The sequence below is a fragment of the Aedes albopictus genome, chromosome 1 (assembly GCF_035046485.1).
Source record: "Aedes albopictus strain Foshan chromosome 1, AalbF5, whole genome shotgun sequence".
Lineage (NCBI taxonomy): Eukaryota > Metazoa > Arthropoda > Insecta > Diptera > Culicidae > Aedes > Aedes albopictus.
In genome coordinates this window covers 182,312,097-182,339,482 of record NC_085136.1, presented here as the reverse complement: position 1 = coordinate 182,339,482, position 27,386 = coordinate 182,312,097, and the positions used below count along the sequence as shown (strand labels likewise).

At 43.2% G+C, this 27,386-nt stretch overlaps 2 protein-coding genes across 3 annotated transcripts in view; both read right to left on the bottom strand.

Moving 5' to 3' along the window:
- The window catches only part of LOC109406996 (UNC93-like protein MFSD11), a 465,065-nt gene that overhangs the window by 267,977 nt on the left and 169,702 nt on the right, over positions 1-27,386 (bottom strand). The window lies entirely within an intron of this gene.
- On the bottom strand, positions 20,218-23,634 carry LOC134285059 (uncharacterized). The gene is made up of 3 exons (XM_062845080.1): positions 23,521-23,634; positions 22,670-22,886; positions 20,218-21,156 (listed from the first exon to the last, which is right to left on the bottom strand). The coding sequence occupies exons 1-3, from the start codon at positions 23,632-23,634 to the stop codon at positions 20,741-20,743; spliced, it is 747 nt and encodes a 248-aa protein (XP_062701064.1). The 3' UTR covers positions 20,218-20,740.

Here is a 27,386-nt window from a genome sequence, read left to right as displayed (position 1 = left end):
TTTCCTTAAAGTCGTATTGAACTATTTTTAGGCTATTGTTAACAATTTCAGCTACTTTACGATACACTCCTTATTGCCGAACATCGCCACAGACATCAAACCGATGAGACACCCGATTTCGAGATACACCTTTTTGAGAACTGCAAATGCAAGCTCCCTAATTAGCAAGATTCAAAAGAGCGAATAAAGTTAATTTTTCAGGGATGGTGATTATGCGCAATAAAAAATAACATTAAATGTTGGATATCATCAGTTTATTTTTATTCCTATATTTTTATAAAATTACAGTTTACACAACTTTCTTAACAATATCGAATGCTTTGGCATCATTGTCAGGACAGTTTGAATAAAGCTTTGCCTTTATTGTATTTTCAGATAGAGGAAGAAATGATTATTTAGCTGCAAAGACATATTTTCGTACATATTCTTCTGTAGTAGAATAACAAAATGACAACTTTGTAAGTTCTTCTTCTTTTCGTTTGTTTGCCCAAATAAACAACTCTCGCATTCTATATCGGGTGTTCGCGTTCTTTGGCTGAAGTTACTCTGATAGCCATGCGTTTTATCGTACCTCCAAAAGCATCGCATGGACCTTTTCTGTGCGATGTTTGCGAAGAAATGCCATTCAGCGTCATTATCATGCTTTGACTTAAATTTACAAAAGCTAGAAAAGTTTTTTCGGTTTTGTTTTTATACTGTGAAGCAGCACCATCTGACAAAAAATATTTTTTTTATGTTTTTATTTTGATCAATTTGTAAAAAATAACTGCGACTGAATCATGTCTTAGTTCTTCAGAAATTATAATGAATCTAAAATGTTTTATTTGCATATTTTCAGTATAATATATTACGAAAGGATGGATTGTCTGTCTGATGTAAACTGTTTTTTAAAACTGAGGTATCTGGGTAGTTTTTACATCTTCGTAGATGGCTCGTTAAACATATAATGTTATTATGTTTCCAGTTCAAAACCGAATTAGCGACATTTTTTCTTTGACTTCCGCTGCTCTTGCCTTGCGTTAAACACAATGTCGGAAGTGGGGCGCTGTATAGAGCACCAGGTGCACAATACAGCGCCCCACTTCCGACATTGTGTTTAACGCAAGGCAAAAGCAGCGGAAGTCAAATAAAAAATGTCGCTAATTCGGTTTTGAACTGGGAACATAATATTTTGTAATGCCATAAAAATATTCGATCCAATTTGTGGAGGACTCCAATTGTTTCTCCTAGACTAATATGCTAAACTGCCAGCAAAATATCGCAAAGCGAAATACAAGAAAAAAGCTCAGCATGGACAAAGCACCCGTATTCGCCCTACCCTACATCAGAGGAAAGCTTTTGAGTGCACGCGGTAAAATAAAAGTTGATTTCGGCTCCGCTCTCACGTTCTCTTGAGCTCCACTCGCATGAGTGCTCTACCTGGATTTAAAATGCGCATTTAATCCAATCCAATTTAAGATTAAATGCGCATTTTAAATCCAGGTAGAGCACTCATGCGAGTGGAGCTCAAGAGAACGTGAGAGCGGAGCCGAAATCAACTTTTATTTTACCGCGTGCACTCAAAAGCTTTCCTCTGATGTAGGGTAGGGCGAATACGGGTGCTTTGTCCATGCTGAGCTTTTTTCTTGTATTTCGCTTTGCGATATTTTGCTGGCAGTTGCATTGCTAAGGGGCTCAAAGTTAAATCAAAGAGGATTCTTTGTTCTTTCGCGCCTTAGGCATTTTCAAATACAGCTAAGACAATAATTAGTGGCGCTTGGCTATGCATTTAATAGCCCACTTGAGTTGTGATTCCCTACCAGTGCGGATGTGTTAAGCTACAGTTAGCCTCTAGCTCAAAAGAGAAGAACCTTAAAGATTGTAGAAGCACTAAATCGAAGATTGAAAGTTAATCTAAAGTGTGAATAACCCCAAAATTGTGCCTAGTGCAAGTAAATCAGTATTCGAATTGGTAAGACTTTATAAATTGTATTTTAAAGTCTGTATCTAGTCTTGAATTTCTTGTAGTAAATACTTACCAATTAGGCATCACACACGCAGAGAACAATTGCTAATTGTAATTTATAATAGTAAATTCCAAGGTAAGCTATTGTGAATGAACCGATTAGGCTCGAATCTAACGACTACGTTGCAGGATTACCCCTACAACGTAGGGTGTCGGTTTGGACTCGGAGCAACCGCCCTCAACCAGCCACGTGCTTTGCATCCTTGGTGCGTATTGCAGTTGACCACCGACGGTGAGCACTCCTGAGAACCTCTCTTCAGCTCGTTTCTTATCCGACCGTCATCGGACTAGCCATCGTCGACTGCTCGAACGCATCAACTGGTCGTTTTTACTCACGGTCAGAAGCGACTCGTATGTAAGTTTTCTACGAGAACCGAATAACGCACTGGAGAGACCGTTGCAAGGCTGGTCGGTGCAAAGCGATCGAGTTCGATCCAGAGCGAGTAGCTGACGAGTGCACGGCGAAACGGTGGTGATAGCCGACAAAGTACCACGTGGCGTGAGGCGTATTGGCAGGTTGCTAGATCGCATGCGAAGTTGGTGAGCGTTCTTCGGACTTCGTCGGGGCCCCGATCAACGGCATCGTTGAACCCTCCACGCCGGCAAGTACACTAAGAAGAAAACCTAGGTTAAGATAGATCAGGGTAGCCGTAGTAGATCGATGTGCACTAACGGAATTGGATCCAATAAAAATCATTTTGCTACAATTTCGTGCACGGTCCAAAATAGGCACACCTTTTCTGCATTGGTTTTGCAACCATAATTGAAGTGGTTAAGTTAGAATATTTTCTTTCAATTGATTTCTTTTGAACTTCTCGATTCAGAAGACTAAAGAGTTTTCTTGATTTACGGGGAGGGACTGAACAGGTAAGTTGGGTCAGCGATTGGGTTTAAGGAAATTACGGGAGCGTTTGAGCCATTAAACAGACTCGCCCGAGAAAAGGGTTTCTTAGCCGGGCCCTTAAACAGCACCAGCAGTCTTTCTCATACGAGGAAGTGGCGCATAAGCTGCTGTTTGTGTTGAGCTGAAACAACCTCTTTACATTTTGGCGCCCAACGTGGGGCCCACGAAAGCTGAAAGTTTGGTCAAATTTAGATACAAATTGGTTTGAATTGAAATTTTGAATGAATTCGTAATTTTAAAAAAATAGTTAAGTTTGTTGAATTTGATTTTCGGTTAAGGTTTAGTCTGAAATCGGTAATATTGTATATACATTTTGTTCTGTGTCTAGAATAAGCTTAGTTTCTTTTGTTTTTCTTATTTGATTTTTTTGGTTTTTTTTTCCTTTTCTATTATCATTACTTTTTTTCTTTTAAAATAATTATTGATCAAGATGATGGAAACCTATCGCATATATGCGAAGGATTTAGAAGAAGATCAGGTTGATTATGAATTAACTATTCGTGGATATCCGTTAGAGGGTCCATTAGAAACCCGGTACAGGTCATTACGGTTGGCCTTACGGCAACCCGAAGACGGGGACGCGGTATTGAATACTGAGTACTCGTTGCTGGGTGATTTTGTCGTTGTTCCAATCAAGCTGAAAGAAATTGAAACTCAGTTAGAAACCGATGATTTGAAGTGTTTTTCGAGACTTGTGCATTACCATAAGAGAGTGCGACGTTATGTTCCCGATACCGATCAGCAACGCCGGAATCAGGAGGAATTGTTGGATGTGATAGTGCGAATGGTTCGGAAGTATTACAACGTCGACCTTCAGAAAGCCGCGGATCGGGTACCAGTCATGCGATTGGAGACTAATCAAACAGATGCCTTAGGAGCGACCGCTGGTGGTGTGCAGCCAAAGATTTCGCTTTTGACGTCAACATCACATCGGGATGCTGGAGAACGTGCCGCTATGGTTGTCGATGGTATTACAGGAACACCCGTAAGGACGCGACTGTCGAATGTCTCGTTGCCAGCTGTTGAGACGGAGTTGATAAGTTTTTCAGAAGATCGGCCCCAGGGAACTCCAAAAGAGTCGAGCCGGAAAGAATCAGTCACTGGAGCTGTTCGGAAGCAGCCACCGGTTAGCGACATCCGAAGGGAAGGAGGTGATGTTTTTGACCTGGATAAATTGAGTAAACCCGTAGGCCATGAGGAAAGGGGTGGCGCTGAGGATCGTCCGCAGTTGGTCACGGCCCCTGGAGCAACGGCGCGAAGGATTTCAGCTGGTTCAGTTGAATTTCGGAATCCGTTTCCACCACTTCGTCTTGATGGTCAGTGGGAGACCCCCGAGTTCAAAAGCAGTATCCCGAGCAACTTGTTGGCACCGGAACAAAATCCGGTTGGTCACGAGCGCAAGGCTCTAGGTGAGACGCAGCGCCTACGTAGTCCATCGATCCCCACAAAACCGATGGGTGAACCTGAAGAGAGTAAAGTAAATCTGGATGAGTTTGTGCATAAATCGGAGATTCAAGGATATATCCGGGAGTACATCAATAAAGTGTTAGCTCCAGAACGTTGTGGGCCTGAGATGAAGCATCGGCCGATCGACACCTTAGTGGATAGAATCGCCAATATTGGAATCCGGGAACCGGAGATTTCGCAGATATCCAGAGCTGCGATGCCACGCCAGGAAATCAATTTAGAACCACCCTTGCAGCAAACGGAAAGACTGCCCTTCACTAGTGATGGGCGAAGGACTATCCTGCATTATAATACTGGTGTAGGACACGGGCAATCGAGTAATACGCCGCCGTTCATATCTCCGGTCAATACAGGAGGAATGCCGCCCTACGCTCAGCCGAATATGATGGGGTCAAACCATCACGTCAGTGGAGGTTGGCCACCCTATACTGTTCATCGAAGATTGCCGCATCAGACATGTAATATTATCGAGAAATGGCCGAAGTTTTCCGGTGATGCGAATACTGTTCCGGTCGTAGACTTTTTACGACAAGTCGAAATTTTAAGTCGCTCATACCAAGTAACACCAGAGGAACTACGCATGCATGCTCACCTTCTTTTTAAGGATGATGCGTATGTCTGATTTACGGCCTACGAAAGTCAACTTGCCACCTGGGACATGCTGTTAGTCTACCTCAAAATGAGGTATGATAACCCAAATCGGGACAAGTTTATTCGAGAAGAAATGAGAAACCGAAAGCAAAGGCCTAACGAACTGTTTAGCGCCTATTTAGCGCCTATTTATTATTTGACAGACTTGGAGGCTATGTCGCAGAGAATGACTCGTAAGATGACGAATGAAGAAAAATTCGACATTATAGTGGAGAATATGAAGCTCTCCTATAAGCGAAGATTGGCCTTAGAACCAGTTAACTCGATAGCGCAGTTGGCGCAATTATGCTACCGATTCGATGCTTTGGAGGCAAATTTGTACCTCCCGAGGTCTGCAGCAAAACCTGCAGTGAATGCGATCTGTTATGAGAGCGAGACAGACAGAGAATCAGAAGACGAGGAGGAAGCCGGTGTACTAGCACTGCAGCCCAAAAGCTTCAGAAAAGGTGGGCCCAGTGGATCTACGGCTAAATCAAAACCTGCGAAAGAAAGTAATCAGTTACTTTGTTGGAACTGTCGCAAAACTGGACACATGTGGCGGGATTGCGATAGGAAGAAAGGGATTTTTTGCCATATTTGTGGAAACCAGGATACAACGGCTTATCGTTGCCCAGAAAACCACAATTTGAAGCCTCAAGACTCGTCACCGGAGGTTCCAAAAAACGAGTAGAATCAGGGATTCCTGGGAACAAATCGCCTGAGACTGCCATTGATGATGTTCCCATTCGTTCGTTTGAATACTTCAGTCACAGTTATAATATCAACACCAGCTTCCGGCGTTGTCCACATCTACGAGTAAAAATCTTGGACGAAGAAATTGAAGGATTGGCCGATACTGGAGCAGGAGTCACCATTATCAATTCCGCCAATCTGATTGATAAATTAGGTCTGAAAATACTCAAATGCAACATTCGCATCAAAACAGCCGACAATACCGAGTATACCTGTTTGGGTTACGTGAACATTCCCTACACCTACGGATCGAGGACATGTGTAGTGCCAACTATAGTTGTTCCTGAGATCACTAAGCCTTTAATACTAGGTGTAGATTTCTTGGACACATTCGATTTCAAACTGATGATACCAGAAACTACAGAAACTGACTGTCCGTTCAAGGCGCAGACCCAAAATTCGGAGATACCAGAGGTTCCGCTCATGTTAGCAGAAGATTTTTTCTCGGATGACGACCAAACCATATGCTTCCAAATTGAACCCGTGGATCAGAATGCAGTCAAATCTATGGAGATAGACGAGAGCCTGGAGATGCCAACGCTAGAAATTCCGTCAACAACCGTTAGATCGCCGATGGATATCGATACCGAACATTTGTTAACGGAAGATCAACGCGATGTGCTCTTCGAAGCAGTAATGGAGTTACCTGCGACAGCGGAAGGAAGTTTAGGTCGTACCTCAATTTTGAAGCATTCAATAGACCTAATTCCAGGTACCCGGCCCCGCAAACTTCCGATGTACAAGTGGTCTCCAATTGTCGAGAAGGTAATCAACGAGGAAGTTGAACGTATGCGGAAACTTGGAGTAGTGGAAGAATGCTCAGGACCAATCGAATTTTTGAATCCCCTACTGCCAATCAAAAAACAGAATGGAAAATGGAGAATCTGTCTCGATTCGCGGAGACTCAACTCTTGTACGAAAAGGGACGATTTCCCATTTCCCAACATGATGGGAATTCTACAAAGAATCCAAAAATCACGTTACTTTTCGGTGATAGACTTGTCCGAATCGTATTACCAGGTCAGCTTAACGGACTCCGCCAAAGATAAGACAGCCTTCCGTACCAACAAAGGGCTATTTCGATTTGTAGTCATGCCATTTGGGCTGACCAATGCGCCCGCAACGATGGCACGCCTTATGACGAAAGTGCTTGGCCACGATTTGGAACCTTACGTGTACGTATATCTCGATGATATAATTATCACATCGCTGTCTTTCGAACATCACTGCGAACTTATCAAGAAAGTTGCGAAACGTTTGCGTATCGCGGGACTTACCATAAATTTGCAAAAGTCCAAATTCTGCCAGCGAAAGATACGCTACCTAGGATACGTTCTTTCGGAAGAAGGTTTGTCTATGGACGCATCGAAGATACAGCCTATACTGGACTATGCGCAGCCAAAAACGGTAAAAGATGTAAGACATCTTCTTGGATTAGGTGCGTTCTATCAAAAATTTATCAAGCAGTATTCGGATATCGCAACACCAATTTCGGATTTACTAAAAGGAAAACGTAAAAAATTTGTTTGGACGCAGGAAGCTAACCAAGCCTTTGAAAAAATGAAAAACGCCCTGGTAGCCGCTCCTGTACTAGCCAACGCAGATTTTCACTCCCAGTTCATCATTGAAACCGACTCGTCCGATTTAGCTGTGGGTGCAGTATTGACCCAGGAAAGGAATGGTGATCGGCGACCTATAGCTTACTACTCAAAAAAGTTGTCCAGTACGCAAAAAAGGTATAGTGCCACGGAACGAGAATGCTTAGCAGTGCTCCTCGCTATTGAGCATTTCAAACACTTTGTGGAAGGTAGCCGTTTCATTGTCAGCACTGACGCGATGAGTTTGACATTTCTTCAAACGATGTCCATCGAGTCAAAATCACCAAGGATCGCTCGATGGGCGCTGAAATTGTCTAAGTACGATATCATCCTACAATACCGCAAAGGATCGGAAAATGTACCAGCAGATGCACTTTCGTGGAGTGTAGCCTCTCTCAGCATCGATTTGCCAGATCCATACATTGTGGATCTTAAAAGGCAAATTGAAAAATCGCCAGAGAGATTTAAAGATTTTAAGATCGTTGATGGTAAGGTCTTCAAGTACATCTCGAACTCATCGATTCCGGAAGACGCGAGCTTTCGTTGGAAGATGCTCGTCCCGAAGATGGAACGCAAGAAGATCATCGAGGATGTACACCGCGAAGCTCATCTTGGATATTTAAAAACCCTTGCAAAAATACGTGAAAGATGGTATTGGCCGCGCATGAGCAACGAGGTCAAGCGATACTGTTCATCTTGCGAAGTCTGCAAAGAGTCTAAAACTCCCAACATCAACACCAGACCAGTCTGCGGAAAACCTAAGGAGTGCGCTAGACCCTGGGAAATGATCTCGATAGACTTCTTGGGTCCGTATCCCAGATCAAAGAGAGGAAATGTTTGGCTTCTTGTAGTTTCGGATTTCTTCTCCAAATTCGTGCTTATACAATGTATGAAAAATGCCACAGCACCTGCCGTATGCACGTTCCTCGAAACAATGGTATTCACCCTGTTCGGGGCCCCATCCATATGCATTTCCGACAATGCTCAGGTTTTCAAATCGGATTTGTTTCGAAAATTGCTAATCAAATATGGAGTTAACCACTGGAATTTGGCCGTCTATCATCCCAGCCCCAATCCCGTCGAGCGCGTTAATCGCGTTATTGTAACAGCAATTCGTTGCACTCTTTATCAAAAGACCAACCACCGAGACTGGGATGAATCGATTAATACAATTGCCATGGCCATACGCACGAGTGTGCATGACAGCACAGGGTTCTCACCCTATTTTATCAATTTTGGTCGTAATATGGTCAGCGATGGTCAAGAATACGACAACCTTCGCCATCTGACGCCTGAGGTAGATCAAGATAAAAAGGAAAAGAATGCCGAAACGCAACGTCTGTATGAAATTGTAAGAAGTAATTTGCACAAGGCTTACGAAAGGTATTCGAGGCCGTACAATTTGAGAGCAAATCGTCGTCATGAGTTCAAGCAAGGGGATGTTGTATACAAAAAGAATATGCACCTCTCTGATAAAGCCAAAAACTTCGTTGGCAAATTTGCTAATAAGTTCTCGAGAGCACAGGTTTCTGAACGAATTGGAACAAACACCTACATATATTCTGCAAGATATGCAGGGTCGTAGGATCCCAGGAACCTTTCACGGTTCCTTTTTGAAAAAAGCTTAAACGAACTTCAGCTATGACTGCATTCCAACCGAAGAATGCATATACAACTGGTACAACCAAACCAAAACAAAAAATACACATAGTGGTGTATCGGTTTCGTCACGACTTGAGAAGTCCTCTGGTTGCCTCAGTCGTTGACTCACGGTTCATTGACCTTCACGCAGCAATGCAGAGTTATTGCAATGAACCACATCTGGTAGCAACAAACAGCAAAAGCTATGAATGAGCCCTTGAGGCTCAGACCATTGATGAAACATCACTTAAACACTCATTGAGTTACATCTAATGGATCTAGTTGAGCGTGAAACTTGTAAACGGCATAATAACCTCCTAGATTCAGAAAAATCCCAAACTTCATAGGTATCCATCTTGTTTTAATTTCACTCAAGCATCGGCGTTAGTTGATAAGTCACTAGTTGTTTTCACCTTATTTTCACATTCACGCAATAGATTACAATTTACAGCTTCATAGTAGATTACTGCCGCTAGTAGATTACCGTTTCAATGCGTCCATAAATAGCCCAATTTTCCTATAATTGCTGCAATTTTCTCCAATCCGCATCTAAGTAGTAACAGCTTGCATTTGCCATGCCTCCACAGTTTTGTTCTCTACCTACAATAGTGACATTTAATCGATCGTGCGATGTTTTTTTTGCAAGGTTGTTAGTGACGGAAACCCGTTAATGAAATTAAATTCGCTTGATAAAGCGAGCTTTTGGAATAAATTTGGAAATTTTGTTAAATAGAGTTGGATAGAGATGTTTAGTAAAATGGAATGTTTTGTAATTTTCCAAACCATCTGCGAAATTCTCAGAATTCTCTGAGGTTGTGTTAGGTTAAAAAAGAATACGAAACTATTTCCAAATATTTTTGGAGTCAGTTGGTTAAATTGGTTGGTATATGTAAGGATATTTTCCAAACATTTTTGGAGTCAATCGGAATATATTAGGTGATAAAAAAATTAAATTTAGGAAGCGGAGGTTATGGAAATTTACAATGCATAGGATTGGAATAGCTCAGTATGAAATTGAAAAGGTTGGAATTTGTAATTACGATACAGAACAAAATGGTTTTGAAATATGTTCATGTTTAAGTTGTCCGTAGTGTCAGTGTTTGAAAAAAAAAGATTAAAGACAATTCCTAATGATAAATTCATATATTAAATTCAAATTAGAATAAATCAATAAATGATAACGTTAAAGGTTAAAAGAAGCAAATAATAAAAATTTTGAAATAAATATTTCAAAATTTTTATTCGTACCAGAATAGGCGAGAATGTAATGCCATAAAAATATTCGATCCAATTTGTGGAGGACTCCAATTGTTTCTCCTAGACTAATATGCTAAACTGCCAGCAAAATATCGCAAAGCGAAATACAAGAAAAAAGCTCAGCATGAACAAAGCACCCGTATTCGCCCTACCCTACATCAGAGGAAAGCTTTTGAGTGCACGCGGTAAAATAAAAGTTGATTTCGGCTCCGCTCTCACGTTCTCTTGAGCTCCACTCGCATGAGTGCTCTACCTGGATTTAAAATGCGCATTTAATCTTTTGCATGCTGCATTGCTAAGGGGCTCAAAGTTAAATCAAAGAGGATTCTTTGTTCTTTCGCGCCTTAGGCATTTTCAAATACAGCTAAGACAATAATTAGTGGCGCTTGGCTATGCATTTAATAGCCCACTTGAGTTGTGATTCCCTACCAGTGCGGATGTGTTAAGCTACAGTTAGCCTCTAGCTCAAAAGAGAAGAACCTTAAAGATTGTAGAAGCACTAAATCGAAGATTGAAAGTTAATCTAAAGTGTGAATAACCCCAAAATTGTGCCTAGTGCAAGTAAATCAGTATTCGAATTGGCAAGACTTTATAAATTGTATTTTAAAGTCTGTATCTAGTCTTGAATTTCTTGTAGTAAATACTTACCAATTAGGCATCACACACGCAGAGAACAATTGCTAATTGTAATTTATAATAGTAAATTCCAAGGTAAGCTATTGTGAATGAACCGATTAGGCTCGAATCTAACGACTACGTTGCAGGATTACCCCTACAACGTAGGGTGTCGGTTTGGACTCGGAGCAACCGCCCTCAACCAGCCACGTGCTTTGCATCCTTGGTGCGTATTGCAGTTGACCACCGACGGTGAGCACTCCTGAGAACCTCTCTTCAGCTCGTTTCTTATCCGACCGTCATCGGACTAGCCATCGTCGACTGCTCGAACGCATCAACTGGTCGTTTTTACTCACGGTCAGAAGCGACTCGTATGTAAGTTTTCTACGAGAACCGAATAACGCACTGGAGAGACCGTTGCAAGGCTGGTCGGTGCAAAGCGATCGAGTTCGATCCAGAGCGAGTAGCTGACGAGTGCACGGCGAAACGGTGGTGATAGCCGACAAAGTACCACGTGGCGTGAGGCGTATTGGCAGGTTGCTAGATCGCATGCGAAGTTGGTGAGCGTTCTTCGGACTTCGTCGGGGCCCCGATCAACGGCATCGTTGAACCCTCCACGCCGGCAAGTACACTAAGAAGAAAACCTAGGTTAAGACAGATCAGGGTAGCCGTAGTAGATGGATGTGCACTAACGGAATTGGATCCAATAAAAATCATTTTGCTACAATTTCGTGCACGGTCCAAAATAGGCACACCTTTTCTGCATTGGTTTTGCAACCATAACTGAAGTGGTTAAGTTAGAATATTTTCTTTCAATTGATTTCTTTTGAACTTCTCGATTCAGAAGACTAAAGAGTTTTCTTGATTTACGGGGAGGGACTGAACAGGTAAGTTGGGTCAGCGATTGGGTTTAAGGAAATTACGGGAGCGTTTGAGCCATTAAACAGACTCGCCCGAGAAAAGGGTTTCTTAGCCGGGCCCTTAAACAGCACCAGCAGTCTTTCTCATACGAGGAAGTGGCGCATAAGCTGCTGTTTGTGTTGAGCTGAAACAAACTCGTTACAATTTTTTGTAATTACGTTGTGAAAAGTAGAACATTTCAGTTGGCTGAAGTATGCTGAAATGGCCTACTTTTCACTCCTGATGCAAGTGTACCGAAAAGTAGTACTTTTAGGCACTCTTAAGAGTGCTAAAAAGTAGCAGTTTTCGGCACTTCTGCTCGTACGCACTTTTTACTTACCATCATGCCTTTCGTAGATTCAGCCTCTGCCTCTACATCTACTAAGCAGCTCGAATCCGAATCAGAACAATTTCAATTTGAATTCGAACTACAAAACAAGTGTAGAGGCAGCTGCTGAATCTGCTTTTGCTTTTACCTGCACACAACAGTTACTGTTTGACAACGGGAGCTCGATTATTGGTGACGCCTACTATTTACACCAGAGCCTACCTGATCAAACAAAAAACTACGCGCGCACGTGGCTCCCACCGACAGGTACATGTTCGTGAAGCTAGAAAAGATCGCACTAAATGGATATTTAGTGCGATCTCGGCAAGCCTCGTTGGATAAATGTACGACTCGTGCTGAAAAAATCATCATTTTGCAACTTGTTGCATAAATAACTATTTTATTGCGCACAATCACCATCCCTGAAAAATAAGCTTAATTCGCTCTTTTGAATCTTGCTAATTAAGGAGCTTGCATTTGCAGTTCTCAAAAAGGTGTATCTCGAAATCAGGTGTCTCATCGGTTTGATGTCTGTGGCGATGTTCGGCAGCGATGTTTGCACAGCGAGGTTTTTGCAGCAGTACTGGGTGGTGTGGCCCAGCTAATTGCAATTGGTGCAGTTCATTACCTTCGTTACATACAGTCTAACAGGTAGCCGAAGTTTGCCGATCACCAGCAGGTCTGGTAATACTGATCCGGAGAAGGTCACACAAAATTCATCAGATTGTGTGTAAACCTTCTTCTCGTCCTCCTGGGAGACCGAATGCAATTACCGGCAGTCCAGAACCTGATCAGGAAACAGAGAAGGGTCAAGCCTTGCATGATCGCTTCGCAGGCCAAAGATTCGTCGGTGACCTTCCCCGAAATATCGATCTGGTGGCTTGGAAGGTACACGTGATACTCAAGCGTAAATAGTTCAAAGGCCAAAATCTCGTTAGCCTGTTTTCGGTCGCCTACGGTAACGCGAAGCTTCGCTGTACCGACCATGTCAATAGAGACAACGGAAGAATACCGCTTAGTCAGATCCTTACTGATTTGAACGATGTTCAAACGTTTGCTGTTGTGGAGGTGGAAAGTTTCCCATACTCTCTTGAGAAAACCGCGTTTGTAGGTGGTAGGTAAGCTAAAAGCTAGTAAACTTCATTAGAACAATTCCAGAAACATGATTTTGGTCCTACTTACAATTTTTGGTGACCTTCAAACGGTAGGGTCCTATCACACCAGATCGGGCTTACTACTGCTCTTATGTGCAGAGGTTATGTGAAAGCTCTTCCGACCCACCTCCGTGTCGTAAACTAGTACGCGATTCTGAAAGTAGCTTTCGAGAATCTTGTACAAGTACTCCGGTATCCCCAGACGCAAGAGCGCATCGGCAATAGCAGCCCAACTGGCGCTATTAAATGCATTCCTTACATCCAGAGTCACTACCCCGCAGAAGCGAATTCCCCTCATCTTAGGCTCGAGTGCTTTCTCGGCGGTTTTTGTAACCGACAAGATAGCGTCTACTGTGGACCTCTCCTTCCGGAAGCCATACTGGTTGCTCGAAAGACCATTTACGCCCTCAGTGAACCTCAACATTCTATTGAGTACCTTCCCCGCCGTGTCAATCAAGCATATTGGTCTATATGCCGACGGGTCTCCGGGTGGTTTCCCCGCCTTTGGCAATAGTACCAGGCTCTGCCTCTTCCAAGCTTCTGGGAAAACTCCTTCGTCCAGGCATTTCTGCATAGCAGACCTGAACATCTCGGGAGCCTCTGCAATAGCTACTTCTAAGGCCAGGTTCGGAACTCCGTCCGGACCTGGGGCCTTACCTACGCTAAAGGACTTAGCTATCTCAGCAAGTTCCACATCGGTGAACCTCTCCTCATCGCCAGCCCCAGTCCCCGGCTGTCCTACGAAAGGAGGCCAAGGACTAGGATCATGACGCGGAATAAGTCCTCCAATGATCCCCTCCAACATCTCTGGAGATTGCTCTGTATGAGCCATCACACCTCTCGTCTTGGCCATAACGATTCTGTAGGCGTCACCCCACGGGTTCGTATTGGCACTCTGACAGAGACCCTCGAAGCAGGCCTTTTTGCTTGCTCTTACCTCGGTCTTGAGCGCGGCTTTTGCAGCGGCGAACACCACCCGCCGTTCGTTTTGCTCTTCCTCTGATCGTGCTCGCTGCATCCGTCGCCTAGCCCGTAGGCAGGCGCGGTGCAGGTCCGCAATTGCGTAGGTCCACCAGTAAGCCGGTGGCCTCTCATTTCTAGGGTGGACTCGCATAGGCATGGTCGCATCACACGCACGTGAGAGCACCGCTACCAGCTCGTCGCCGTCTAAACTGATTAAGTTTCGCTCACGGCGGAGCGCTTCCCTAAATACCTCTTCGTCGAAGTATGATGTCTTCCAACTACGAGAGCTTGGCCTTGGTCTAGCCGCCTCTTCTTCTGTATGGACCTAATGAAATCAGTTCTGACATGCATACATTAGTTTGGTATACTATTACTATTAGAGCTTTTTTAAATTGCCTTGAACATCACCAGGTCATGACTACCATCATTTCACGTTTTAAAATGTATATTTGAATGTAATTCTTCAAGTTCAAGTGATTTAAAAAGTAAACATAACTATTTGTATTCAGTAGACAGAGTTCAAAACTTCTGGACGTTTTGGATAACTTGGAGATCTATGTAACAGCTGTATAAGGACATAACTCATTGCTATCTAACAGCTACAACCCAAACAAGGAGTTTTGGGAAATTTTCACTATAATATATCACATTTGCATAGAAATATTACCCGAAATCGAGCGAATGACAAGTGGTGTTGTAACTAGCTGCCTGCCAACTACTAACCCGTACAAGCTAGCAGCAGCAAGAAACTCCTCGAACTGGGTCTCAGAGTCGGCTTACTACTGGGTGATCAAGGGACGCGGGACAAAGTATGAAAAACACAAGAATTTTCATGTTCTTTAAACATTTATTTGCCCTATTCTGTGGCGTGTGGGTGTGGTTTTCACATTTTGTGTGGCGTGTATAAGAGGGGATCGATCATCACTGGGTACTCACTGCTCTGCTCCTTCGTCGGTGGCCCCCACGGTTACGCACGATTGCGATAGCCCTACCATGGGGCCGGATTCTCGCAGCGGGGCTGCTCGGGGATGCGCGTTGATCCGGAATGGCATCGGAATCTGTCCAGCGGCTTTGCTGGGGTCATAGGCGAATGCAGGCGTCTCCTCTCGTTGACAAAATCGGCACGGCCCAGGACGAGACCGGAGTGACCGTGCCGAGAGAGGCCCTCCTGGATAATTAGGGCCGGAGGCCCGAGGGATTCGTCCGGAATCGGACGACGGTGTGTCCTTGGCATTTAGACTCGGAAGCCATTTTGACTTCCGAGCCGACCCGTGTGAGGACCGTATTTTAAAATACGGCAAGAGGTCATGAACGGTAGTAGGCCGTTGCCCCAGGTCCCGCCATCGGAAAAGGGGGGGGGGGGGGGGTCGTAGAAACACTACGCGGCACTACTTTCACGATCGCGAAGATCGGTGTGTCTCACACGGACGCCTATATATTTCTCCCCCAAAATGCTTCAATTAGAAGATGGCAGCGCCCATGACAAAGAATTTCGGCCATCTCTAAAATAGACATGCAAAGCCGGATAGCCATACTCTACGCCCTTCAGCAATGTTGAGTTGTAAAAGTTTGGTAGCGGAGTAACCCTCTCAGTCGTGTGGGGCCTTCTGATATATACATAAAAAACATGAAATTTCTGCCAACATTTGGCTCATACAAATAATGAAAATCCTAGGATGTAACCGACAGGTTACAGTGTACACTACATTTGCAGCTTTATCTCCAAAATGTTCTAGCATAACATAATCTCCATATATGCATATGATAGCACACCTAATCCTTATGGGGTCTCCAGTTAGCCTAGTAGTTAAGGCTATGGATCGCCAATCCGGAGACGGCGGGTTCGATTCCCGTTCCGGTCGGGAAAATTTTCTCGACTCCCTGGGCATAGTGTATTATTGTACTTGCCTTACAATATACAAATTCATGCAATGGCAGGCAAAGGAAGCCCTTCAATTAATAACTGTGGAAATGCTTAAAGAACACTAAGTTGAAGCGAGGCAGGCCAAGTCCCAGTGGGAACGTAGAGCCATAAAGAAGAAGAAGAAGCACAACTAATCCGCTTGATAAAAACTTTTTGGTTTTCAAAATCCACCCACTTGGACAAAAGCTATACGTATAACTATGCAAAAAAGTTGTCCACATCCTTTAAGGGCTAAAATAAATAAATTATCAGTTAAAACTCAATCATGCATTTTATTGTTTTAAACATGCGTCATTTTTTAACGCATCGAAAAATTGGCTTCACTCTTTTAATATGAAAGAATGATAATCAAAAAAAAAAAAAACAGCATTTGACATCGTTTTACCACACACTGTGGTTTTACGTATATGGTACGGGTGTGCGCACATGATGATTCAACTTATATGGTCGTCCATTGCGTCCCCTACACGAAGCTTGAGATTGATCTTGACCTACATGATTGTTTGTGTATTTTATGATACTTACGCGCCTCGAGCTGGTCTCAAGAATGGACAATAATGTAAACAATTTGCTTTTGTGGTTACTGATAACATGCACATTGTGTACATACAAGGGGGAACCGTTCCCATTTCACGCAAGGTACTCCCATTCTAATCCTACTCAGTTTGTTTACTTTTTGAAATATTATAGAATTAAATCCTCTAAACCGCGAATAACACCTATCTAATAAGTATTTTCCGAAGGATTGGACTATCTTCCATAAATAGTTTATTTTATTAAAGAAGAGCACTGTTTTATTCATGAAATTCAAATCTGAGATGTTATATTGATATCAACTCTGGGATGCCATATGAGTTAATGCAGTGATTACGAACCTCATTTTATATGGTATTTATGATAAGTTTAAATGTTAGAGAATGCATCTCATTACGACAGAGTTAGAAAAAAAAAGATTATTTTTATGTGTGTGGAACTCAATATGAATGAGTTGGACGTCTTTTAGTAACTTAATAATAACAGATAACGGAAAACTATTCGTGAGCAATAATGAAATGCAAAAAAATGCTTGATTAAACATTTTATGAGATGAGTCAATTGGCTTATATATTTACTGTTTCAGAAATTATAAATACACAATGAAATGAACTATTCTAATGATTTCTATACCAATTTTATTTCAGAATGCAGCATGTTGTGCTCCACAGTTTTACATATCTTTTCCATTATCATGATATTTTGAAGAACAGCCGAGTTCTTAAACATTTCACTTCATGCTACAAATTTCCATGTGCACAAAGGTGTTTTTCTTTAATTTCATGATTTTTTCCATTTAAAACCAAAAACTATCTAACCATTCATTTTATTCACTTTCTCAATAAGTTGTCAAAGAAATGCCTCAATCAAAATTACGGAAAAATGAATAGAGCAATTTCCACAACATTTTTATTATTATTATTATTATTATTATTAAATTTAATTTTTGTAAATTTATTCGTCTCTAATAGCCATGACATTTTTTTCCGAGGTCAAATTTCTTAGTTTTTTACAATAGTTTTTTGAATAGTAATGGATCATTGAAATAACTAAAACTGCCGCTATGAAACGAACAGATAGCGCAACCGTAGCCTTGCGTGTTTGACATAACTCCACTGCTGTCACAATGTTAACCGTTATGTGTCCGACATTTTTTTTGCTTTTTTCTACACCGTGTATTTTAAATGGGTGCATTTTAAATGAGTGTTACGTTTCCGTAACATGTGCTGTAAAGAAATACGGAACGATTTTTTTTGCACTAAGTAGACCCTTAACGAAGGTTATTGCTACTCGTCGAATATTGCAGTGAAAATTATATATACAAAAAAAATGTTTGAAATGTGATTTTTTTTTTCATCAGGCTACATTTTTTACCATTTTGTGTAATTTCAATTTTTGTTGTTCTAGTTTACAGATCCCTTCCCTATGTTTTGACTTATGCAAGAAACGCCATCAAAGTTTGTCGTAAACCACAATGTCAGGCCAGTTGGCACGAATAAGGACATCCGTAATGATCTCGCGATCCCATTACAGTTTCAAACAACTATTTTTTCCAGAACCGGGTCCGCTTGATACTTACATACATACATTTATTTGTTCAGTATCATTAAGACAAGACATAATCAACAATAGTACGCCACAATACTCGGTTTGTGGCTGCCGCTCTCCATCCTCGGTCGCGCCCGATGCTCGCCAAGTCACGCTCCACCTGGTTCGCTCATCGTGCTCTCTGCGCTCCACGCCTTCTTGTGCCAACCGAATCAGTTGCAAACACCAGCTTTGCAGGGTTGTTGTCCGGCATTCTTGGAACATGCCCTGCCCACCGTATCCTTCCGGCTTAGGCCACCTTCTGGATGCTGGGTTCGCCGTAAACTGCAGCGAGTTCGTGGTTCATCCTTCTCCGCCACACACCGTTCTCCTGCACACCGCCGAAGATCGTTCTTAGCACGCGTCGCTGGAAAACTCTGAGTGCTTGTAGTTCCTCCTCGAGCATGGTCCATGTTTTGTACATGGTGCATTTGGTGTGTGGGTGAATCTTTTTCGACCGCAGTTTCTTCTGCAGCCCGCAGTAGGCCTGACTTCCGCTGATGATGCGCTTCCGAATTTCACGGCTCACGTTGTTGTCTGCCGTCAGTAAGGATCCGAGATAGACGAATTCCTCCACCACCTCGAAAGTATCCCCGTCTATCGTAACATTACTACCCAGACGGATCCGGTCGTGTTCGGTTCCGCCTACCAGCATGTACCTACTTTGTTTTTGAGGCATTCACCACCAGTCCGACGTTTGCTGCTTCGCGTTTCAGGCAGGTGTACAGCTCTGCCACCGTTCCAAATGTCGTCCATGTCGTCCGCAAAGCACAACAATCGACCGGATTTTGTGAAAATCGTTCCCCGGCTGTTGAGCCCGGCTCGTCGCATCACACCTTCCAGAGCGATGTTGAAGAGTAGGCATGAGGTATGTGGACGACTGTTTTTGCGTTGCACGGAGGGAACATGTGGATCGAATCCTGGAGATTTTCAACGACTTCCATGATAGGCTGCAGTTCACGGTGGAGAAGGAAGAACAAGAGCAGATCAAATTTCTCGATATCATGGTAACGAGAAAAGATGGAATCCTTGAGAAAAAATGGTTACCAAAGCAGACAAACGGACGGTATCTCGATTTCATTTCGGAAAGTCCGTACTCCCACAAGCGCAACACTGCGATTGCCCTAGTGGATAGGGCTATCAAGTTAACCGATGCGCAGCACCGCCCCTCGGCCATCAGTACAGTGAAGGAAATGCTGAAATGTAACAATTACCCCAATTGGTTCATTCAGAATGTCCTGGAACAGAGGGTGCACAAGCACTACAACGTACTGCAGAACGATAAGGAGGCGGATGAAACGAAGTACATCCCCACGCCGTATGTACCATGTCTGAGTGAGAAGTTGCAGAAAATCCTCAAAGAACACGGCATAACACTGGCGGTGAAAGCAAAATCCAAATTGAAAAATGAGATTTTTGCTAAACTGAAGGACCCGATCCCACCAGGACAACATAAAAATGTGGTGTACTCGGTACCGTGTGGAACAGGGGATGGAAAGGTGTACATCGGACAGGCGGGAAGAAAACTGGACACGAGAATCAACGAACACAAAAATGACGTGAAACGGAAAGACAACAGGACTGGATTGACGAACCACACACTATGTGACGGCCATGTGTTCAATTTTGAAGAGACGAAAATAATTGAACGCATCGCCGACCAGGAGAGCAGAGTCGTCGCGGAGACATTCCACATCAAGCTGGCAGGGGAAACTAATACAGTGAACCTCCAGCGTGAATGTGGATTGTTCAACACGAACTACAATGCGTTAGTGTTTAAGCTACGACAAGTGACGAACAACGATAGACGACGAAGAGGAAACGAGAGAGGACGCGCACCACAACCGCATAGTACCCTACTAGACAGTGGTACGTGATCTCCCAGCTGGATAGGAGGTAACATCAGCTGCGGCGATCAAATTGTGAGTTGTGGGGTGAAAAAATGAAAATGTATAAATCTTGTTTTACTATATATTGTTTTACTCGTTCACCGATAAATATCAATAAAATAGATATATAGTAGGCATGAGAGTCCGTCACCTTGTCGCAGTCCTCGGCGAGATTCGAATGAACTGGATAGTTCACCCGAAATGCCTAGGCAGTTTTGCACACCTTCCATCGTTGCTTTAATCAGTCTAGTCAGCTTCCCAGGAAAGCCGTTTTCGTCCATGATGCTCCATAGCTCTGTGCGGTCAATACTGTCGTATGCCGCTTTGAAGTCGATGAACAGGTGATGCGTTGGGACCTGGTATTCACGGCATTTCTGGTCCGTTGTCAACCGGCCGTCGATGAAGCCTGCTTGATAACTTTCCACGAGCTCATTCGTTTTAGGTGACAGACGACGGAAGATGATCTGGGATAGCACTTTGTAGACAGCATTCAAAATAGTGATCGCCATGAAGTTCTCACATTTGGTCGCCTTTCTTGTGAATGGGGCAGATTACCCCATCCTTCCACTCCTCCGGTAGCTGTTCGGTTTCTCAGATCCTGACTATCAGCCGATGCAGACAGATGGCCAACTTGTCTGGGCCCATCTTGATGGGTTCAGCTGCGATACCATCCTTATCAGCTGCTTTGTTGGTTTTGAGCTGGTGAATGGCATCCTTAACTTCCCTCAGCGTGGGAGTTGGTTCATTTCCGTCCTCCGCTGCACTGGCGTCGTCGTTTCTTCCGTTGACGTGGGCTCCCGTGCCTACGTTCTCCACACCGTTCAGGTGCTGATCGAAGTACTGCTTCCACCTTTCGATCACCCCACGTCCGTCCGTCAAGAGGCCTCCGTCTTTATCCCTGCATATTTCGGCTCGCGGCACGAAGCCGTTGCGGGATGCGTTGAGCTTCTGATAGAACTTCCGTGTTTCTTGGGAACGGTGAGGTGATCCAGCTAACACTGAACAGCCTGCAACGACATGCTCGGTTGTTTCCCCTAATGAATTGAACTTCCTACAGTGGTCCTCCACGTCTACGTGCAATATGTACCCCGATTTTGTCAGCCCCTGGTAGCATATTGGGCTGATAAAATCGGGTACCTGACAAAATCGGGTCATTTTTTAAATTATTATGAATATGAACATGAAAAATTGTTATAAGCACGTCAGGTGTGGAGGGTCTGCTTTGGGTTCGTTCAAATATTACGTAACGCCAATGAGGGGAGGGAGTCCAGCGCTGTGTTACGCTTTATACAAAATTTAAAAATGTCTCTTTCAAAACTAGTTACGCGGTGGAGGGATAGCGGATAGGGTCTGAAATTGCCAAATTTTGCGTTACGTAATATTTGAACGAATCTTTTGTGGAAAAAAAATAAGGGCACAGAAAATAATGGTACCGTGATTTCAAGTGAAATTTATCAGTGGGGTGAAATTGATCGACGAGACGGCCATTTTGATTTGTTAAAATTAACGCTCTAAACTTATAACAATTTGTAAAAAATGTTCATCATCGGGCTCAAGCGTTATTGAATGATGAGTTTACATGTTTTACAGCCAATTAGTCACATATTTCTGTATAAAATAAAATATTTTCCGAATGAATGTTTCTAGCTGTCAAGTATTTGCTAAACTCGATTTCGTCAATCAAAAGTTCTATAAATATTGAAATTTATGCATAAAATTGTAATTTTCTGGAAGTTATAACATATTTAGTATGGAAATTGCTTACTTTTAGGCGTTTTCTTAAGATTTATTAAGCTTTAAACTTAAATAATTAAAAAATTAGTAAACTTGTAAGCATTTTGCATAGCTTGTCGCATTCCGGGGTGGTTAATTCAGGAGTAAAAAATATTTTCAGCACTTACAAAAACATTTCACTGACTGATCAATTTCACCCCGAAATTAATTTTTGGATTTTTTATTTCAAATGATATTTTTGTAATAAAATGATTTGCAGTACCTCTTTGACTGATGAAAACCATGGTGGTACTTGTTTTAAAGCATTAAATTTAACCATAAAGATAAGTATTCAAAAATTATTCGCCAAAAACTACGAAAAGTGATCAATTTCACCCGAAATCACGGTATTTTGCAAAGTTAACATTCAGTGCTTTTTACTGCAGAACTATTAAATCTTGTATTTATTTCTTTTCTTGTCAGAACATCCCTACTGGAACACAGTTTTCTCCAAGGTTATAGCAATTGTTGGAGCCTTGGCCTGTAGATTCCTTCGGTTGTGGACGATGTTCAAGACCCAACATGTATTTTACGGATTTGCAAACGGACTGGGTAGATCGCATCCTTCACTGCCTTCCATCGGGACTTTTGGAATGTTACTTTGGCTATTGTCCTTCTGTTACACACATTTCACATCATGTTCATTTTGGTTCACAGTTGATACAAGCAACATTTAAAATCCTTTATTTACACGTATTACACTAAATTGCTATTTACACATTTTATTACATAATACTATCTACATACAGGTAACACTAAAACATTGATCGAACTGTCCTACTGGACTCCGTCGTGGCGCCTTGCCTACTGACGAGAGTTGCGATATTCTGCCTAAAATAGCTGTTTCGGCCAGGATGTCTTGCCCCACGTTGTGTCTAAATATATACGGGACACCGGGCGGCGTAGAAGAAGTACACGCAATAAACGTTTTACTATTTATTCGCACCACTGAGAGGCAGTACTCCTAACTCAGTGGTGATATGACGATACACACTACAAATAAAGGTTGCGCAGTCGCCTTTTATAGGCGACTGCTAGTACGGATACAAAATAGAAATAAAAGTGAATAGGTAGCAGCCGTGCGCTGCTCTGCTGCCTGTATGGAGCCCGACGCAATATCAGGCTGCCGCGGGACAATGAGCCGACTGTTGAATGGGCTCTTCTGCTCACTGCGCTTGTACGTATGAAGCAGCCAACGATGACGCTGGCCGACGACGTTGGAGCGAGATCCAACAATAGCCTTTTCTGTTTCATTACACATATAGAGATAGAACGCATTAGTTCTTCTCAGTGGGGATGGTGGGGTGATACAAATCGATATATTTTAAAGAGCGAGTCCTAAGATATTTAGATGCCTCACTCTCTAACATCCTCACCCATTCTGAAATGCCACAAATTTCTGAATAAGCCTTTTGTCGTGGTAAAATTCCTCCTTGAGTCGTCATGTGCCGAATTCACCTGGAATGACAATTCGTCCGTGTGGGTGGATCCTGCTTCGTTTGGGCCTCTTGAGTAGTTTGATTGGTTGCCTTCCGTATTGGTAATCGTTGTGCAAGTAGCCTAGCAATCCGTGGTTAAGTTGTATTGGGTTTGTTTACGTCCTCCACCGTGGTCGTTGTTGGATACTGAAGTATGTTGTAGTCCGTAGTCGTGTGCCCGAAGTGAGAAAGAGTGGTGTAGTATACCAAAACACCTTGGCTTCGGCCAGGCATATAGGGTATATGTACCATTCCTTGGCCTAATTTGCAAGCCGCCTTGACAATTTTGACCATAACTCATGAATTAAAAGCACTAAAAATAATATGTTGACCCTATTACACACTCTAGGCAATGCATGTTTCACCAACTGGAAGTAAACTAATGTAAACATTTAAGAATTTACTTTATTTAGTTGGAAAGATTCGATGTGATGGTATGCAACGTTGGTCTATGGTACAAAAATTGGCCTATTAGTGGATACAACGTTGGCCTATTGCTTTCCATGCACTAGAACCGCTTATTATCTCATTTTATAATTATTTCTGCTGAAGTATTATCTCTGTTTGTTCACCAATCTTACTTTTAAATTACATTTTCGGAGCCAAATTTTCGAAAAACTATAAATAAATCACTTAAACTATTGTTCTTTCTTAATTAAATATCGAAAACAACGCAACCCTATTATTGTGTTATATCTTTACAGTCTCCGCACACCAAATCTCTCTTCCTGTTCGTTATTTCTGGTTCTTACGTAAGTAATGTTGTTAACGTCACTTTATCGGTGTTGTTGACGTAATTTTACTGATGGGCCAAGATTTGGGTACATAGTGAAAAAAAATGTCCTCAATATTCGGCCCACATTCAATTTGTAAAATAGTTATTATTCGTTGAAAACAAATATACAAGTTCAAAATAGCGTCTAAGACCGTCGCATCAAATGTTCACTTATTGAAAAGTTAATTTGAAATGTTTCAGAATCATGCCATTTATGATCATATGTATAGACTACCCACTAAGCCGAAGAATCATGGCGTCTACAAAAGCTAAACAAAGTGTCGTTTTCATTCAATTTAAATGCTCCAAAGTGCTAAAATTGAAACGAAATGTTACAGTTGTATAGCGCATAGCTTTTCCGATATCCTGTTATGCATGATTGTTTGAGTTTTTGGTTTACGTTGAGATAGGCCGAACGAGGGTACTATACCAACGAAGCATCCCGATACCCTACTGCAGCTTTACCTGAGAAAACAGGCGATTGATCCCGAACATCATTGCCATCTCGTGTAATAATCGTGCCTCATTTGATGAATCCGTAGATCGTAGAGCTCGATGTAGACCATGCCGAGCTACCCATGTGCTCTTTGTTGTTAGCCGTAGAACTCATTCCAGATTGATGTTGATTGTAGATCGGGCATTGGAGAGGAAATTTGTGTTAGATGAGTACGAGTGGCCCGTGCTTTGGCCGGACACATACTTGTGTATACTGACCTGAGTAACCGTAGTATGCAGCTGCCTCTCCTTCCCAAAGCCGAAGTCCAAGTCAGTTGATAGTGTTGATTCGCAGGACGTGCGTTGTTCCTCCGTATTTTAGGTAGCCAATCATTCGACGAATGTTGTTTACGTTCCGTTGTTAAAGTATTGGGTATAGTCGGTCGATTCGTCAGTTCTCACCCACCATCGAAACCACATTCCATGCGTTTGAGTGACTTTCGACGGTATCCAAAAGCGAAATTGCTGATTGTATCCATGTTGTAGAAACTTGCGTGTGTTGAATTATTTGACCTGTTATCCGTTCGTAGCCGGTTAGTACACCGTGCGCCGCCGTGAATAACGTTTCAGTCGAATCTTTCCGTGGTGTGTTGAATTTGACATCGGATTCTTTCTGAGCCATTACCGTTGATGAGCTAGTTGGCGAACACTCCGTGTATACGCTTGGAAGTGGATTTGTTGCACCATGCAACGAACAAGTCCCGGTGATTCGTTTCCAGTGAAATTTGAAACACCCTTTGTGCTCCATATGTCGATGAAGAAGCTTGGGTACTTCATCGCCGTGCCTTAGCTTCCGTCCATGAAAGCTAATTCAATGTTCTCCAGATATCTCCGGTACCTGAAGCTGGGTTTGGACACCCCCGGTGTCTAATGCACTTGAACTTCGTGCAGTTCAAGCATCCGAATAGGTAAGTGACCAGTGAACACCCACGTGTCTACTAGTGCGATATTTGAACATCCCTAATGTTCAAATCCATTATTGCAATGTGCTCAGATGCCCCTAGCATCTAAGTCCGTGAAGACACCCCTTGTGTCGGATAGGTGATAGTGATGTTAAAAACCTTCGCAACGACAAGTTGCCGCTGCACTATTGGGATTAAGGCCGACATCCTCAATTCTGTCTCGCCACGACAGAGCAGTTCATTGTATTGCGTGATCTCATCCATACTTGTGTTGACGCCCTTGGTGATGATCGTTCGATTGGAATTACGTGCTGGAAGACCAATAACGTCGCCACCTCTTCGAACCAGTACAGATACCGCCTTAAGTTGTTCACTCTCCCCTGGAGGCTGGGATCCTGGCTAGTACTTAGACTACCCGATGAACTCAAGCTCCTGGATTGGGAGGGGGGGCCAACTCAACAAGCTGTTGTTCGGCTCGCCATTTACTCTGTAGTTCAAGTACGATTCAAGAAACCGTGGAAGTAACGGAGTCCCACTTGTCCGCCCCCATACACATCCTTTCAACAATGTTGTCAGGCGTGATATCTCTACCGCATACCTCCTGCATACTCGACCTTTGCTCCACGAAACGTGGACATTCGAAGAGCACATGCTGTGCAGATACACCCTAAAGCACCCATGTCCTGACAGAAATTGAATCAAGTGAAAATTCACCTCGCCATGGGGCCTGCTCGTCCACATGGACACGCTCGGTATGAGCCTATGTGTCCATCTACCCTTGCTGGAGGAATCCCATTCCCTCTGCCATTTCAGCATAGACGAGGTTCTGGCGATACGCCTCGCGCCTCTTATGCCGCGTCGCTCGAAACATTCATCCTCTGTCACCACTAAAGCTATGGGCATCATGCCCGCTAGCACACATACCGCGTCCTTTGAGACCGTGCGATATGCGCTCACCACCCTAAGGCACATCAGCCTGTGGGTACTCTCAAGTCGCTTCACGTTTCGATTAACCACTAGCGCCTTCGACCATGCAGCGGCGCCATACCGTAGTATGGAGACCGCTACTGCCGCGAGCAGCTTACGCTTACTCGAGACTATTGCCGAGCTATTTGACATTATCTTTGGCAATGCCATTATCGCCATGCTTGTTTTTTGCAGGCATATTCTACGTGGCTTCCGAATTTCAGCTTATCGTCGGTCATGACCCCCAATTGCTTCAGTGAGCGCTTAGAGTTGATCGTGCATCCAGCTGTGGTGACCACTGCCTGCTGTTCAAACTTGCGGTTGTTTACCACCACCACCTCCGTTTTGTGGTGCGCGAGTGCCAAATGTCTCGACCTCATCCAGTCCTCCACTATGCCAATTGCGTGAGTTGCTGTCAGTTCCACTTCCTCTATCGACTCGCCGTATACCACGAAGGTAATATCATCGGCGAAGCCGACCAGCTTTACGCCCGGTGGAAGTTTGAGCCTCAATACGCCATCATACGCCGCGTTCCATAGTACCGGGCCCAAGATGGACCCCTGCGGTACCACTGCGGTGATGTTGTAGCTCCTCTCGCCTTCCTCGGTGTCATAGATTAGCACCCTATTCTGGAAGTAGCTCTCCAATATCCGGCATAGGCTAACCGGGATTCCTAGGTGGTGTATTGCGCACTCAATGGCGGCCCAGCTGACCGAGGGGCGATTCACTGTACTATGCCACTGAATCGAAAATACACGACTGAAAAAAATACACAAAAATACATCAATACGCGAAAAATTCAAAATTGAATTGACAAAACACTTTATTCGAAAAAAATGCACCAATTC